Source organism: Lampris incognitus, chromosome 3 (assembly GCF_029633865.1).
Source record: "Lampris incognitus isolate fLamInc1 chromosome 3, fLamInc1.hap2, whole genome shotgun sequence".
NCBI classification, from domain to species: domain Eukaryota; kingdom Metazoa; phylum Chordata; class Actinopteri; order Lampriformes; family Lampridae; genus Lampris; species Lampris incognitus.
This window is the reverse complement of record NC_079213.1, coordinates 97,540,503-97,557,501: the sequence shown is the minus strand read 5'-3', so window position 1 is coordinate 97,557,501 and position 16,999 is coordinate 97,540,503. Positions and strand designations below refer to the sequence as shown.

At 42.9% G+C, this 16,999-nt stretch overlaps 1 protein-coding gene across 1 annotated transcript in view; it reads left to right on the top strand.

Moving 5' to 3' along the window:
• The first annotated feature begins 1,125 nt into the window (after nucleotides 1-1,125).
• dot1l (DOT1-like histone H3K79 methyltransferase) overlaps nucleotides 1,126-16,999 on the top strand; it is an 82,448-nt gene continuing 66,574 nt past the window's right edge. The window contains 6 exon segments of the mRNA XM_056277295.1: nucleotides 1,126-1,483; nucleotides 6,713-6,730; nucleotides 6,732-6,757; nucleotides 6,839-6,913; nucleotides 12,251-12,314; nucleotides 12,825-13,053. Coding sequence (XP_056133270.1) covers nucleotides 1,403-1,483; nucleotides 6,713-6,730; nucleotides 6,732-6,757; nucleotides 6,839-6,913; nucleotides 12,251-12,314; nucleotides 12,825-13,053 — 493 coding nt within the window. The 5' untranslated portion in view covers nucleotides 1,126-1,402.

Below are 16,999 nucleotides of genomic sequence, written 5' to 3'. Positions count from 1 at the left end.
AAGCCGCTGCCTCTCCTGTTGACACACACACACACACACACACACACACACACACACACACACAGTCCTCATCTAACCCGAAAAAAAGTTTAGAGACGAGACACGCATTGTCTCATCCATTTCAGCACTAAAACCACGGAGGCTGCAACACTGATTCAGTGTATTGCAGCCGGTCACATGTAAGATATTGCCGGTGAGATCAGACTTCTCCGATCAATTTGCCGGTTCGCGTCCCGTCCTCGGTATACATGACCGACAAACCGAATGAGCTGAAGCCTTCCGTGAATGAACTGAGTATAATCTTTCAATTCAGTTAAATTCAATTAAAAACTTTATTGCAGACTCAGGGTCCATAACAAACAAAGACAAGGTAAAAAAAATACAACAACAACAACAACAGAAGAACGAATAAGCCATAAAAGATAAGAACCACAGGTAAAAGATAAACCCTAAAGTAAACACAATAAAATGACATAAAAGGAACAAATCAGTGTCTTATAAGAAGGCAGCTATACCAATGGTCCAACTGCCGGTATTGGTGGCGTGTGGCACTGAATCTTATGTTAGTAAACTCTTGATTGATTACATTATCAGTCATTGAGCCGGCAAATAATTTTATACTTAGCCAGAAAGGTACTGACTCCTGCAGCCACAAACATTTCACTTGCGCTACACAATCTAGGTCTTTTTAATCGTATTCTCATAGCATCATACCATCTTTATTTGACTTACTCTTTATTTCAACCAGCGACTACAGCGTGTGTAACCCCCACCCCATCTCTCTTATTTGTGCCAACATGTGCGGTTTCAGTTTCTTTTTTCTATTACTGGCAGAAAATTACAGTTACAATCAGTTAAAACAAATGCTGTACGTACTTGGAGAATGCGGTGTTCAGGGAACTCTTAATAACATGATGATGCGAAATAATAACCCCCCCCCCCAAAAAAAAACGTATTTACTTTCTTTTCTACACACTATCGTTCATTTTCGCCTGCTCAAATTTCTCATGGCCACACACTCCCACGTTTGTTTTCCTTCATCAGAGTCTCCTCGGTGACGTCTGGGTCCCCTTTGGTTGTGGCCACCCCTGCCATATTTATTCATGCCGGGCAAGATGGCGGTGATACGGCCGGAGTGTTATTGCCAGTGGACATGAACAGGCATTTTAGGCCAAATCTAAATTGGAGTCCGATGTATTTATGTATTTGACTGCATAGCGTCTGTATTTACTGTACGACCGGCGTCGACGTCTGTTTAGTTTAACGCGTTTCTGTTTTTTTTTCTCCTTACAAAATGTTCACGTTGTAGCTCGCCTGCTAACCGACCAGCTAGCCAAACGAGAGCTAGCTCGATAGCTAAGCTAGCTAGCTATCATCCCAGCGAGCCGCCGCGAAGTGTAGAATGGGAGAAAAGCTCGAACTCAAACTCAAATCGCCGGTTGGAGCCGAACCCGCTGGCTACCCGTGGCCGTTACCAGTATACGTAAGTGTTAATCCTGTTAACTGCCGACAAACGGTTTGAATTTTTCTTTATCTTTTGTTAGCCAGCTTCTTATTGCTAACATTGGCTAGCCAAAAGACCTGAGGCATGCTCACACACACACACGCGCGCGCGCGCGCGCACGCGCACACACGGCCAGCCAGGTCGTGCGGGTCGAAGTGGTGCCAGAAGCCGACACATTTCAAGGTATCAGCCTGCAAGGATAACTGACAAAATACACAGACATCCGCGTGTACGGTCCCATGCACTCTGTTAACCCGCATGGTGGATATGACTACGACAAGTACACTATCAGTTGCCAAGTTGTGTTTGGGGGATTTCGTGTGAGAATGATACAAACCCCCTTTGACAGCCCTGAGGAAGAATGAATATTTCTGTTGTGAGATCTAGTGCCCCAGGATGCCGGTGTGGTATTGAAAGTACAGTAGCCTCTGCCTTTCACAACGGCACAATGTCAACTGTTTCACCAGCGATTTTATTCAAGGTGCGAAATAGTTCCTCGGTTGTGCTGTTTCGTTTTGCTCTGTCACATATAGTGAAATGTGGACACAAGTTGGAGGTCACTATCGAATACAATGCGCCTGTCGTACTAGTAAACAAATACACAACCCAGAGCATGCCCAGTCACTTCGGAGTACTAGCAGTGTGTCGTGAAAAGGGAGTTATGACGTTACAATCGTTACATAGGGAAGTTTGGGGAGGTTCGGACCTATTGAAAAAAAATCTCGATTTTGCCTAGCTACATGCATACCAGTTTCAGTGTTGGTAATCGATTTAGTTATGGCATAACAGCATTCCTTGCATGCTATGTCTTTGTCCACCCCATGGCACCTCTGATTGTGATGAGCTGGTTTTGTGAGATGTATTAAACGGCATTCATCCAGTAAATACTTGCTTTGTGTCAGGGAGAAGCTGTCTAATTCGATTGCATTTACATACCCTGGAGACGAGTGGCTTTCTCTTAAATTTGGTATGTGCCATACACATACAATGTTTTTGTATTTCATGCTGTGAACATGCCAGTGGGTGAACATAGCCAACTCATCTGAGAGGAACCAAAAGGGAAATAGTAGGTTTCTTTATTGGTTAATCGCAAGCTTCAGCGTTATTTCTCTTGTAGTGACTGTGGCGTCACAGTCATTGCTGAGAAAAGATGGATTTCCTAGAATGTCTCAGTGGGATCTTATGTCTATTTTCTTTTTACACTGTCCTAGTCTGTCACTTGCATAGTATTTTCTCCCTTAAGAGTGAAACTGACTGAGTCAGTATTGCTACAGTTGCTGCGGTAAGCTCCTCTTGATATGTTTCCTTGGCCAGCAGGCTGGTCACTGATAAGAAGTGCTGTTGGGCCCCTCCTCTAGGAAAGAAATCCATCACTGTTGTAGCCTGGCCAAATTCCTCATGTTATGGTCTGTAGGGATAGGCATGAGAATAAGCGCGATATGAATTTAATATACCGTTGACCTACTTGATGGCTATTTTTATGGAGGCTAGCCTTCAATGTCTTGAAATGAATTGGAACCAGCTGACAGTCCTTGGTCAATGCCTGCATGTAGACTAGAGTTCTGTAATAACTTATTCAAGTTGAGCTCGCCTCCTGTCTTCAAAGAGAAAAAAGGTCCTCTTGCTTCCCTTCTCTTCTCCCGTCCATATGGTTGACTCGACAAGGGATGAAGTCATAGGAGATATTGAACAAGTTTTTTTGACACATGCGTAAAGTAATAATGTCATATTTGTATTTATGTTCAGTGTGGTTGTTCATAATGAATGTTGTTTTCTGTCATGTTTATATCGTTTTCATTTTTAGTTATCCTGCTTGTCTCACTAGTGATCCCACTCCTTGGAGAGGGTGTTGTTGTTCTCCACTCCCACAGAGCAGCCAGATTGCTTGTTTTACCCACAGAGCACAAACACACCGTTGTCTGTGTTTTTGTACACATGAAATGATTACTGTGCAGGCTTCCTGCTTTATTCAGTACCTGTCACATGTTAAAACTCAGGATACTCATTTTCTATCGCTCTCTCTCTTACATCTGTGGACCTAAATCCTCTGTAAATGCTTCCATATGAAGAACACCTCTGGTCATGTGTTCTTTGTTCATTTGGTTCTGGGTGTGGGTGCTAACCAACCAAGAACACACTGCCAATTACCACTTTACTAAGCTATGATGATACACTACTATAATACCTTACAGCGCCTCTTGTTATATGCAACTATATCTAATCACATCCTTTAATCCTTAGTGGATTTTCTTAAGTCATGTCATATTTGCCAGTTTATCACAACAGCCAGAGATGTGATTTGAAATACATGGTGTATCTGTGACAAGCCTGTGTGACAGCTGACAAGACTAGTTGCTCACGCAACCTGCCCTCAACTTCCAAGTTATCGGTTAAGATAAACCAGATGGTGACGTCAAGGCAGTTTCACTTCAGGTGTATGCATGTTGTTTGGGTGGTTGAGCGTGACCACCAGTCAGCATGTCTAAGGTCTGCTGTTCCTCAGAGATCTTACCTCAAACCTTGCCTAGCTATCAGCAGGATCTGTTCAGACTGGTTTCGGCATGATGCTTTTCAGTGATACTGGCATGATTCTGGTTGACATATCTGCCACCTTACTCTGTGACCACACTTAAGAACAAAGGGACTTTTGGAGAATCTATTTTTCGTTAGTGGTATTCAGCAGCATCACTGGTCCACCTACCAGTTAGTTAGTCATTTGTTCTTGTGGGCTGCTGAGTTGTGCGTAGTGGAACAGCGTGATGCGTAAAGTTCCTACACACCCATAGTGCATCACACCCGAGGTAGAGAGAAAGAGTTGGTGAGTTGAGAGGAGGAGAGGGGTACATGCGTCACTTCTACCCACAGTGGGGGAGAGAAGAGTGCCTCTCTCTTCCCTCTTCTTCTTTTTACTTCTTTCTCTTTCTTCCTCTCTCCAACAGTGTTTATTTTTAGCACCATCCTTGCTTTGTTGTTGCTGTGCACCGTCCTTTGTGTGAGTGGTAGGATCCCTGCTCTTGAAGCCATTTACACACACACACGCACTCTTCTCATTTACAAATAAATGTACATACCTGCCTCATTAACTGTCACATCGTATGTAACTGAATACGCTGCTGTAAATGCACTCACTACGTTAACACCTCACATACTAAGAGTAGCTCTTCATTCGGTTTATTAACGATACAACCAACCGTCACCTGAAAGCTTGTCTTTGAGTGGTGATATTTATATTTCTACAGTATGTGTTCATTCGTGGCTATTTATCGATATTCTCTGACTTCAGATTCCACTGTCAAAAGATCTGATCAGACAACGTAACATCATATTTATGGCCCTCTGACTGTGGTGCTTGACAAGAGTTTGTGTTGACATGAGTAGCAGGAGCTTCGTGTGCGTTGTGGGTTTGCGCATGCATGAGTGTGAGCCATAGCGGAAGCTTGCGTAGTAGTGGCGGGCGATATTGAGCGGGAAGCCGGGAGCTCTAGCCTGCAAGCTGTTAGCTCTGGCTGCTGTGCCAGACCTCAAACAGCTGACAAATACCAGGCCTCTCTCTCACTCTCTCTCTCTCTCTCTCTCTCTCTCTCTCTCTCTCTCTCTCTCTCTCTCTCTCTCTCTCTCTCTCTCTCTCTCTCTCTCTCTCTCTCTCTCTTCTCTCTCTCTCTCTCTCTCTCTCTCTCTCTCTCTCTCTCTCTCTCTCTCTCTCTCTCTCTCTCTCTCTCTCTCTCTCTCTCATCTCTCTCTCTCTCTGCGGCTCCTTCTCTTTTTCTCTTGTGCCCTTCTCACTTTCACTTTCTCTCCTCGGCCCTTTCTTTTTTCTTTCGCTTCCTTTCTCCTCCGACCCCTCCGTTCTCACTCGCTCTCACCATTTCTCTTCCCTGCATTTTCCTTTCCCTCTTTCACCTCACAAGAGGCTCTCCTTGGCAGTCTATCGAAGCATGAGACGGAAAGTGGGTCAGTGGGTCAGCTCAGGCAGCAGGCTCAGGCTGGCTCTGCACGGGGCGTGACTGGAGTCTCGTTACTCTAGGGCAGTAAGCAGCTTAGCATGTTACTGCTATGATTTCTCAATAAAGATAAATGTGTAACCAAATTAACAAATTAGCGATAAATTGAGGGAGAGCGAGAGAGAGAGAAATCTAACTAGTCCAGTTTCTGACAAACACTCAACAGAAGCACAGAATAATGCTATTTAAAAGTGTACCAGCACAGTGACTATGTTTAATCAGGTTCAGAACTGCTATTTGGATTCTCATTGCACCCGCGACACAGAGACGGCGCCATGAATTCAGAGGTTTACACAACACATTGCTACGTTTAGACTCTCAGCAGAATTCAAACAGTCTGAGATGCGGACATTCACAAAATTCCTGGATAGCCTAAATAGCATTCACAGTTAAACTGATTCACAGTAATGTCTGGAGAGGCTGTTGTATATGTCAGTTGTTATTGCAATGGGAAGATGAATAAGACTCAATGCTGAGTCTGTTTTTGTTGTGTCTTGCTGGAAAAATTAGTTTAGGTCTATCTGGGTTTATCTGGCCTTAATACTTACTACCTGGACGGCTGTCCTGGTGGGACATGGGTCCAGAAGGGATGTTCTTCTGTTGCAATGAGATAAGCCGACTGTTTCATTTCTTTTTTTTTGGATCCCCCCCCCTTTTCGCCCCAATTGTATCCAGCCAGTTACCCCACTCCTCTGAGCCGTCCCGGTTGCTGCTCCACCCCCTCTGCCGATCAGGGAGGGCTGCCGACTACCACATGCCTCCTCTGATACATGTGGAGTCGCCAGCTGCTTCTTTTCATCTGACAGTGAGGAGTTTCGCCAGGGGGACGTAGCGCATGGGAGGATCACGCTAGTCCCCCCCAGTTCCCCCTCCCCCAAACAGGCGCCCCGACCGACCGGAGGAGGCGCTAGTGCAGCGACCAGGACACATACCCACATCTGGTTTCCCACCCACAGACACGGCCAATTGTGTCTGTAGGGATGCCTGACCAAGCCGGAGGTAACAAGGGATTCGAACTGGTGATCCCCGTGTTGGTAGGCAATGGAATAGACCACTACGCTACTCGGACGCCCCCTGTTCACTTCTTTACTTCTGTTGTTGCTTTCTCTCTCCATCCAACTACATTCATATTAATGACAAATATTCACCCAAGTAGCTAATGCTTACCTGACCTTTTCAGTCGATTCATTGTCGGTCTGTTTTTCAGGATAAACACCATGATGCCTGCTCATGAAATCATCGAGACCATCCGGTGAGTGGCTTCCCCCATGTCTTATGAAGCAAGTGACTATCAATTGCGTTTTCTGTACAATCTGGTGTGTGTACCTTCCAGGTGGGTGTGTGAGGAGATCCCAGACCTTAAGTTGGCGATGGAGAACTACGTACTCATTGACTATGACACCAAAAGGTGAGCCCACAGTCATATTTTCATGCACATACCCAATTCCACAAGATTGGGCTAGTAATGTAGTCAATAAAACATGTGCAAGGAAACTGATAGCAATGATTTGTTCATGAATACTCAAAATGCCAAGGATGAACAAGGAATGTCTTTATTGCATGCTCATAATCCAGGTAAGGAAATCACAGGAAGTTGAATCAGTTCATCATCAGATTTTCACTGAAAAATTCCCAGATTTTTTTAAAAGGAGCAGATCGGTTTAAACTGATTTTCACCCGGATTTTATGTTTCTATGATTATTTTCACCGAAAAATACCCAGATTTTTTAAAAGGAGCAGATCGGTTTAAACTGCTTTTCACCTGGATTTTATGTTTCCACGGATCCGAAAGTTGTTCCTGTTCATGTGAGGTTATGTAACAGTGTCCTCTTGTGGTGAAATTTGGCATGCTGGATGGCTCGGAACAAGCTTCCGGAAAGGGAAAAAGTTAAGTGGAGCGCAAAATGGGAAGAAAACGCAAACAAACTGCTGATTATGCAGCAGATCAGCCAGATTCACTTGAAGTGGTTAAAAAAACAAAAAGCAAAAACGGGTGAAACAACTAAATGTTTGTGCTGCAAATGGTGTGCAGTGGGGATAGATACGTGTACAGACCGCATTAAAGAGCACGTTAAAAGCAAACGACACTGTCGTTTAAAGGAGGAAGGAGAACTTAGGAGCCGAAGAAGTTTAGAGCTCATTTATACGGTCTCGCCAGTGCGTAAGGGACCAACAAGATGTTGCAAATGTATTTGTTCAAGCACTGAGTTTCTCCGGTCAACCACTTGCCCTTGCAGACGGTCCACTAGGAGATTTTATTAGAAAGCACTGCCCTGCTGCAAAGACCTTGCCACTTTCTACCAACCTCTAAAAAAGTATCTCGAGGAAAACGACACGGCCCTGGTTAACAAAATCAAAGACAGACTTAATGAAAATGTAGTCAGTTCTTTGATATTCGACGAAACCCCAGATATGCTTGATCAACCTACACTGGCGATTTTATTCTCGTTTTTCTACTTCACAGTAGAGAAGCCCGCTCTGGTACTAGCAGACCTCCATTTCATCAAGTCTGCAAACAGTGAAAATCTTGCAGCTTGCATCACCATGACAATGAATGAATACTCACTTACCTTGGAGAAAGTAGCAGCGATGAGTTCAGACTCAGCATCAAATTGTGCCAAGTATGTTCAAGACGTCAAACTTAATCAGAAACCCAACCTCCTGCGGTTGTCATGTCCTGCTCATCTACTGCATGTAGTGGTCTCTCATGAATGCAGCACCCCAGCTATGGCTGACGTGAGGAAGTTCATCATTGATGCCGGGGCTGTCTTTAAGCATGCCAACAAAGTCAGAAATCTTTTCAGGGACATCACAGAGGAAGTCGGATTCTGGGGTGGCATGCCGATTCCTGGTTTGCCAGCGTGGTGGTTCAGTCTGTATCTGGCGGCACAGAGCGTGCAAAAGGCATGGAGTGTTCTGACGTGGCTTTTGGAACACAAAGAATTCAACTCTGGGAAAGCAGAGAGACTGAAAGTGCAAGCCAGCTCCCATGTAATCAAGCAGACCCTGTGAACCAAGTTGGAATTTCTGATTGAAATGCTGCAACCACTTCACAAGGCCCAGCTGAAACTGGAGTCATGTTCTGCGAAAGACACCACTTTCTCAAACATGCAAGTGTATCAAATCTTGGCACGTGACATCACCGCCGAAATGGCCAGAAATTGTGCATCCAATTGCATTCCGGAGAGAGCGAGTCTCTTTCTGTCAATGTTGCCTATCAGAGATCAAGACACGTTGAAAGATGGATTTCGAAGTTTCCACAAGGAGCTGTCATAGAAATGTCAGGCCACTGTGCTTCGCAACTTGTCACAGGAGGCCTTTCACAGTGAAGTCTCATTCTGGATTATAATCGAGCTGTTTGATCCACACCGCAAATCGGAATTCACAATTCGGCGATTACATGAAGATCATGTCTCCTTTTGTGGCTCCTAACGAAGACAAGGTGAGCATGGAGGGCGAATTCAATGCATACATGGCAATCCCACCCCCAGATAACCTCACAATCACACCACTGGAATACTGGCGAATTCATCATAACGACTTTCCAACACTGAGTCTCACAGCTTCACGCATCCTCTGCGTCCCACCTGGATCCGCTGATGCAGAACGGGCCTTCTCCAAGTTTGGCTGCCTTCAAGACTGTCGCAGAGCATCCCTCGGAAAAGACACTCTAAAAAAACTGTTAAGAGCATACAGCACACAGGGTTTCTGGCATGACCATTAGCACTGCCTTGAAGGGTAAAAAAAGTTCTGCTGAGAAAGGTAATTATAGCTTATTTCTAGACTGTCCAACAAGGTCGATTAAAGCTTGTAATGCGAAGACATCTTTTCATGCATTTCCGACAGACACAAGTCTCCGGAAGGTCGTTATTATTACGAGCAATACTGTACATCAAATACTGCATGGATGTTTTAATATTGGCAAATTACTCTTAAGAAAAAACATCTTGTGATAATGTACTTACTTTTCCAGTAAAAGAGATTTCCTGCAGCAGTATATCATGTTCTAAATTGGAATGGTTCATCGACATCGTGCATGTGGAATATTATTTGCTTTGTTGAACAGCTTTTTTAGGCTTCATGTATTGGTTTCAAATATGAATGCCTTTTCTATTTTGATCATTTATTTATTTTAGATAAATACTGCATAGATGCTTTATATTGGCAAATTACTCTTAAGAAAAAAAAAGTCTTGTGATAATGTACCTACTTTTCCAGTAAAAGAGATTGCCTGCAGCAGTATATTACGTTCTAAATTGGAATGGGTTATCATCGTGCATGTTATTTGCTTTGTTGAAAAGCTTTTGATAGGCTTCATGTAGCCTATTGGTTTCAAATATGAATGCCTTTTCCATTTTGATCATTTTTATTTTAAATAACCTAGGCATACGGACCCATGCACCGAGTTATTATAGCCTACTGTGCTGGTATAGCAGATTTTTTTTTCCAGCAGTGTTCATTTAACAAACAATTGTAACTGAAAAGCAGTAAATTATCAATGTTTGGAATTAAAATCTAATTTTCACCCTGATCTTTGCATTGTTATTTTTATAGTCTGATTTTCAACCGGATTTTTGTGTACTTTATTTTTTTTCCAACTGATTTTTCACCTGTTTTTTAATATTCAAAATAAACACCTATAAATTCCGGGATTTTTTTTTTTAAATGAAAACCGAAAACGCTGAGCCTTGTAAACAATTCAGTGGCATAATGACCGAAAATGACAATCGGTTTCATATACAAATTGCCGTGACTATTAACTAGAGTTACAAGGGACTATTAACTAAAGTGTACTATTAACAGATAGGATAACCTAAGTGGTTAAGTGCCGGGAGGATTGCTGTGACTTGTACATCGGGGGAAACAAAACAGACTCTGGCCTAAGAGGATGGCACAACACAGAAGAGCTAGCGCATCAGGCCAGGACTCCGCAGTCTACACCCATCTGCAGGCCAGTGGCCACTCTTTCAAGGATGAGGACGTGCACATCCTTGGTATCGAGGAATGCTAGTTTGAACAGGGAGTCAAAGAGGCCATCTATGTGATGAGGGAATGACCAGTCCTGAAGGGGGGGGGGGCTAAGAGTACATCTGATGCCATCTTACAATGCTGTGATTGCAACTATTCCCCAGTCCTCTGTGAATAATACACATTGCCATTGTAACTAGTTAATGGTCATGGCAATATGCACATGAAACCGATCGTTTTTTTTGGGGTGGTATGCCACTGTATTGTTTATAAAGGATACCTTCAGTCAGCTGAGACTGACGAAGTTACTTAGATGAGTGATGAAACGTTTCTGTCAATAAATGTTGTGTCCAGATGAACTGATTCAAGTTTCTGTGATGAACAAGAAAATTACAAGGTCTTTAAGGCAGCTCAACATTTGATGAGAATCGGGCTGATAATCTGGGGTGACTTCTTGACTTTTAATGTTGTTGAGTTTGAAGCAGAGTGACTGCTGTACAAACTACGCTAAAATCTAGTTATCTCCACTAGGCAGCAGCCTGGAGGGGATCATGCGTTTCATCGTGCATCTGTCTACAGCTAATCTCACATACTACTGGACCATCCATCCATCCGTTATCCAAGCCGCTTATCCCAACTGGGGTTGTGGGATGCTGGAGCCTATCCCTATCAGCCTAATATTTAATTTAATATTATTATATTTATATTAATATTTAATTTTAATAATTTTGTGCACAATTATGACTGTATGCTCAAGAACCTCTCGTGTTTGCGGTGATTCAAAACCTTTGAAAAACCTGTTTTATACCGCAGTTGACTGTTAACTCCTTAGCTGGTTTTTCAACTAAATCTGAGCACCGGAGAAGGGGAGATACACGGGTAGTGCCTCCGTATTTTCCCTTTTCCCGGTAGGTGAAAAAAAGGGTGGTTGTCACCAAGTCCAAGCACCGGAAAAGGGGATATACGCCTGGCGGAGATCTGCAGTGTGCTGAGTGCGCTCTTCCAGTTGGTTTATTTGCTTGTACTTTGACCGGCAGATTATCAATACTGCTCTTGTTTCTCTCTCTTCTACTACGGCGGTCTCCATTCTCAACTTCCTTTCTGAGCCTACGAGTTTCCATGAGATTCTGCAAAATTTGAGATGAGACATGAAGAATCAGGCTTTTGAGTCTTGAAACCCTCAATATTTTGCCTAATCTGAATAGGATCATGACGGCAGGCAAGACGATCATCGCGACCTGTAGGTCTGAACATCCTGCATCAAGAAAGTCTGGTTCTGTCGCCAGATGTGTGGGAGCCTTTAGTCAACGATGACTAATAGAAATAGCACGCAATACAGCTCTGATTTCTTAAAACATTTGATCAAAAATGCAAATGAAGATGAGACGGTTAACAGGACAATCTCTGTCAGCTTCAGCCAGTTGGAGTAGAGGGTTCACTAAAGTCTGCTTGAATCTAAATGTCTAAATTCTCATATTTTGAGCTTTTTGTTTCTTGTTTAGTTTTTCTTCACTCAAGGTTCCGTCTGTCATTTTCAGTGGTGACAGAATATTTTGGGATTTTTACCCATGTTTTTGATCTGTGTTTGGTGTGGCAGATCTTCATTCACATTAAGTTGCGTTGTATTTTGTTTTAATGTGCAAATTAAGTCAGTTAAAAGATTTAACTGATGATCGATATGTTTCACACAAGTGCTGCTTGGGGAGATTCTGGAGGAATATGGATTTAATTTCACACACCATAGCACTGTTAATTCTGTACTTGGTTGTTCTTACAGCTTCGAGAGTATGCAGAGACTTTGTGATAAGTACAATAGAGCCATCGACAGTATTCACCAATTGGTGAGTCCATATGTATTGTAATGGTCTTCATAAAGGCCTCTTTATGCTGTGTAGGTAAAAGTGGGTGTGGGAAAAAATATCAGAAATTAATAAGAACATTTAATCATTTACGTGTATCTGTGCCTATAAATGTTTCCTGTATCCAGACTTTTCTCTAAAAACAAGTAATTTGTTTTAGAATATTGTTACCCAAGAAAATTCATTATCGTAAGGCCCCCCCCCCCCATGAGGTCAAGTTTTCGATAAACCTTTTTGAACACACTATTATTCCCCTCATATTTCCTCTCAAAGGCTAAAGTACATGCAAATTCCTTAAAACAACCATAAACAATTTTCCCAAAATGCAAGTTCTGTTGTCCTCTCGGCTGTATTACCAGTAGAGCAAACGGTGATACTATATACTATGAGGTCAATTTCACTTGATAATACCCACCACTAATGTATGGGCCATGCCCTAATCTCCTGATGTGTGTGCCCATTTCTGTGTCCACATTGATTTCCATCTTGCAGTGGAAAGGGACCACCCAGCCCATGAAGCTGAACAAACGCCCGTCCAATGGGCTGCTGCGACACATCCTGCAGCAGGTGTACAATCACTCAGTGACTGACCCAGAGAAGTTGAACAACTATGAGCCCTTCTCCCCTGAAGTGTATGGCGAGACCTCTTTCGATCTAGTTGCTCAGATCATCGACGAGATGGAGATGATGGAGGATGACACTTTCGTTGACCTTGGCAGTGGTAAGTCTCATAGACTTCCTGGTGGTGTCGACGGTTTCAGTAGCAATCCACCAAATGCTACCTTTAAATAGCGCCATCTCTACCCTGCAAAGCCAAACAGGAGTAACAGTGGGACTATTGAATTTAAGCCCAGGGACTGCACAGATTCCATAGAGTATCTTCTGTTGTGCCAAAGTATTATGCATCCGGCAGCAGACAATATGTCATTTTAACATTTGTCTCAAGTTAGACGTATCAAAGAAGGTTGAATCAGTTCATCTAGGTGCAATGTTTGTTGACGGATATGTTTCAGCACTCATCTAAGTGACCTCTTCAGTCTAAACTGACTGCAGGTGTCCCCAACCTTACAAACAATACATTTGCATAATGACCAAAACCAACAGCACAAACTAGAACAACTAGCACAAACTCATCAGGACGCTGTACTACCGAGCCGACAACGACCCCACCGACCCAGCGGCCAGGGAAGGGGAGAAATCCCACATTAAACAGGCCTTGTTTAAGTGTGGTTATCCTAACTGGGCCTTTGTCAAAGCAAGGAAGACGCCCAAACAGTGCGCCAGCCAATCGAAGAAGGAAGGACAACAGCTGCCTACGTGTAAACCAGTGGTGATTCCGTATGTGGCGGGAGTGGTGGAAAAGTTGAGATGCGTATTCTCGAAACACCTCGTCTCAGTTGCTTTCAAACTCCAGAACACGCTGCGCCAGAAGTTGGTCCACCCCAAGAATTGGGTCCCCCTGCACAAACAGAGCAATATAGTGTATGTAGTTAAGTGCCAAGGAGGATTGCTGTGACTTGTACATTAGGGAAACTAAACAGTCGCTGGCCAAGAGAATGGCACAACACAGGAGAGCTAATGTGCCAGGCCAGGGCTCCGCAGTCTACACCCATCTACAGCTCAGTGGCCACTCTTTCAAGGATGAGGATGTGCACATCCTTGATAGGGAGGAACGCTGGTTTGAACGGGGAGTCAAAGTGGCCATCTGTGTTAAGAGGGAATGACCATCCCTGAACCGGGGGGTGGGGGGCTAAGAGTACATCTGTCGCCATCTTACAGTGCTGTGATTGCAAACATTCCCAAATCGTCTGTGAATAGTACACATGGCCATTGAAACTCTAGTTAATGGTCACGCCCATATTTGCATATGAAACTGGTTGTTGGTTTCGGTTGTTATGCAACTGTATTGTTTATAAGGGCGGGGATACCTGCAGTCAGTTTAGACTGAAGAGGTCACTTAGATGAGTGATGAAGCGTATCTGTCAATAAACATTGTATCCAGATGAACTGATTCAGCCTTATTTGACTTTCTTACCTGAATTATTGAGCATGCATCAAGACGATACTTGACATAGAGTATATCAATTCTTGCCCATGGGTTTCTTCAGCCGTAAACGAAAAGCAACATACTAAATAATGTACCTTCAGTGAAGAGTTAGACTATCCCCTTTTGGAACAAGTCTTAAGTCTAAATTCAATGTACTCCTGCAGGATAATCTACAACTATGAAACTGCCTTGTTTTGGCTGGCTCTAAGGACTGGTAACGATGTGCCGCTTACTCTCGCTAATGGTCCATAGGTTGTTCTCTCTCCCTCTATTGTAGGGGGTGTGCCCAAAAGTTCTCTTATCTTTTTCTCCACTACTTCCTCCTGTCCTCCATGGCCCAGAAACTGAAGTGCCTCCATCTTGCCTGCTGTCTCAATAATGGAGGAGTTAAAAATAGCTGCTTAAAGCTGCTTAAAACTGTTTTAAATTTTCTGAAGTCTGCTTCAGCGAAAGATGCAAAGGTGTAGACTCTTCAGGAGACTTCTTCAATTTTGGGGGCTGACAGAAATGGAATCATGCCCAAAACTTGGGAAATATGGTGTTGGAATTCCAAACTTTTGAATGTTTGTCCATGTATGTAAAATCCATGTATGTCTGTTTGTTTGTTTTTGACTACAGGTAGTGCATGTTTATAAGCACAAGCACAATTTGCACTAGGTGTGCATAAATATTTTTATTTACCATGACGCATATTTATTTTACTTTGTTGACATGAAAGTTATTTGCATCCCTTAAAATTGATTAGCCTAATAAACATTAAAATGAATTAGCCAATTAAACAATTTATTAAAGAGAATATTGAGCAATACTGTGTATTGTGGGCTTAGGATCAATCTAAATATATGATTGGGCCTTTTCATCAACGGCAAATGTCTTGGCCTATTTTTGATAAGGAAGTATAAATCTGTGGTCCTCAACCATGTGTCATGAAGGGCCATGTGCGTGCAAATCTTTCCAACACTACACCATCTGACTTGACTAATTAGTTTTCCCTTCTGGTTGAATCTGTCCTAATGTGGGAAATCAATTGATAATAGCGTTGGATTAGAGAAAAAAACCTTAATACACATGGTCCTCCATGGCACATTACCGAGTACAACTAGTATAAAATTATGGAGGACCAAACCCTACTTATTAGGAAATAAAATAATGATTAAAAAAAAAAGTTCAAATAAATAGATAAATAAATGAGTAAAAACAATATTTGTTTGTTTTAAGTGTCCTGCACCTTACAAGGTGCCCAGCCCACATAGCCTTATATGACGCTATTCACATGGTACTTACTATGTCTATGTGTACAATTATTTTACAGCATGAATTACTCCATAAATAGATCCAAGAAGCTCACGCACAAAATCACAGTCAGAATCGCATACATAATCACTAGAAAAAGCAGAGTCAAACAAATAAGAATCACAAGCAAAATCAACATCACATCTACTTCTACTTTCGGCTGCTCCCGTTAGGGGTCACCACAGTGGATAATTCGTTTCCATTTCTTCCTGTCTTCTGCGTCTTCCTCTTGTCACACCAGCCACCTGCATGTCTTCCCTCACCACATCCATAAACCTCCTCTTTGGCCTTCCTCATTCCTGGTAGCTCCATATTCAGTATCCTTCTCCCAATATACCCAGCATCCAGGGCTCGAAATTAACGATGTCCCGATGTCCCGGGGACCATAAAAAAATCCTACTGAGACACAAATATATTTTGTCTGGGACAATCCCGGGACAGTGAAAAAAAATGTCAAAGTAAACTTCGAAATAGGTGTTATTTGCAAAGTCATTAATTATGAGTATCTAGATGTTACTTTGTCGTTTGAATAATGTAATAAAAACGTGTGAACGGCGAAACTACAGAAGGCTTACGTTCTTGCGGCACCTCACGATAGGGCAGTCAATCGCCTGTTTGTGCAAATCATAGAATGCATTCTACGTCATCCACTCTGCCAGTGGCTGCTGCTGGACTCGCGCCAATACAATATTCATAGAGCCAGAGCGATAGACCATCATCAATGACAGTTAAAAGAAGAAGAAGAAAGAAATGCTGAGGTGGTTGAATTAACAGCCCCCTGATGCAAGCCCCACTACTGCCGACTCCCGAAACTAATATGTTTAATAAAAGAACAAGTATTTTAAACTTATATGGTGGACCAGAGTCCATGGTGTGATGATTAAGTGACAAAAAAGGATCAAATTATATGTATTCTGCATAATTGAGGGGGTGACGACAAGAATTAAAATTTGGGACACTGTTGGTTATATCCGGGACAATACAAAGTAGAATTCGGGACAGTTGTGGGACACTGAGGAAAAAAGTTAATTTCAAGCCCTGCCAGCATCTCTCCACACATGTCCAAGCCATCTCAATCTTGCCTCTCTTGCTTTGTCTCCAAACCGTCCAACCTGAGCGGTCCCTCTCATAGAATCGTTCCTAATCGTGTCCTCCTTCATTACTCCCACTGAAAATCTTAGCATCTTCAACTCTGCCACCTCCAGCTCCACCTCCTGTCTTTTCGTCAGTGCCACTGTTTCCAAACCATATAACATAGCTGGTCTCTCAACCATCTTGTAAACCTTCCCTTTAACTCTTGCTGGTACCTTTCTGTCGCAAATCACTC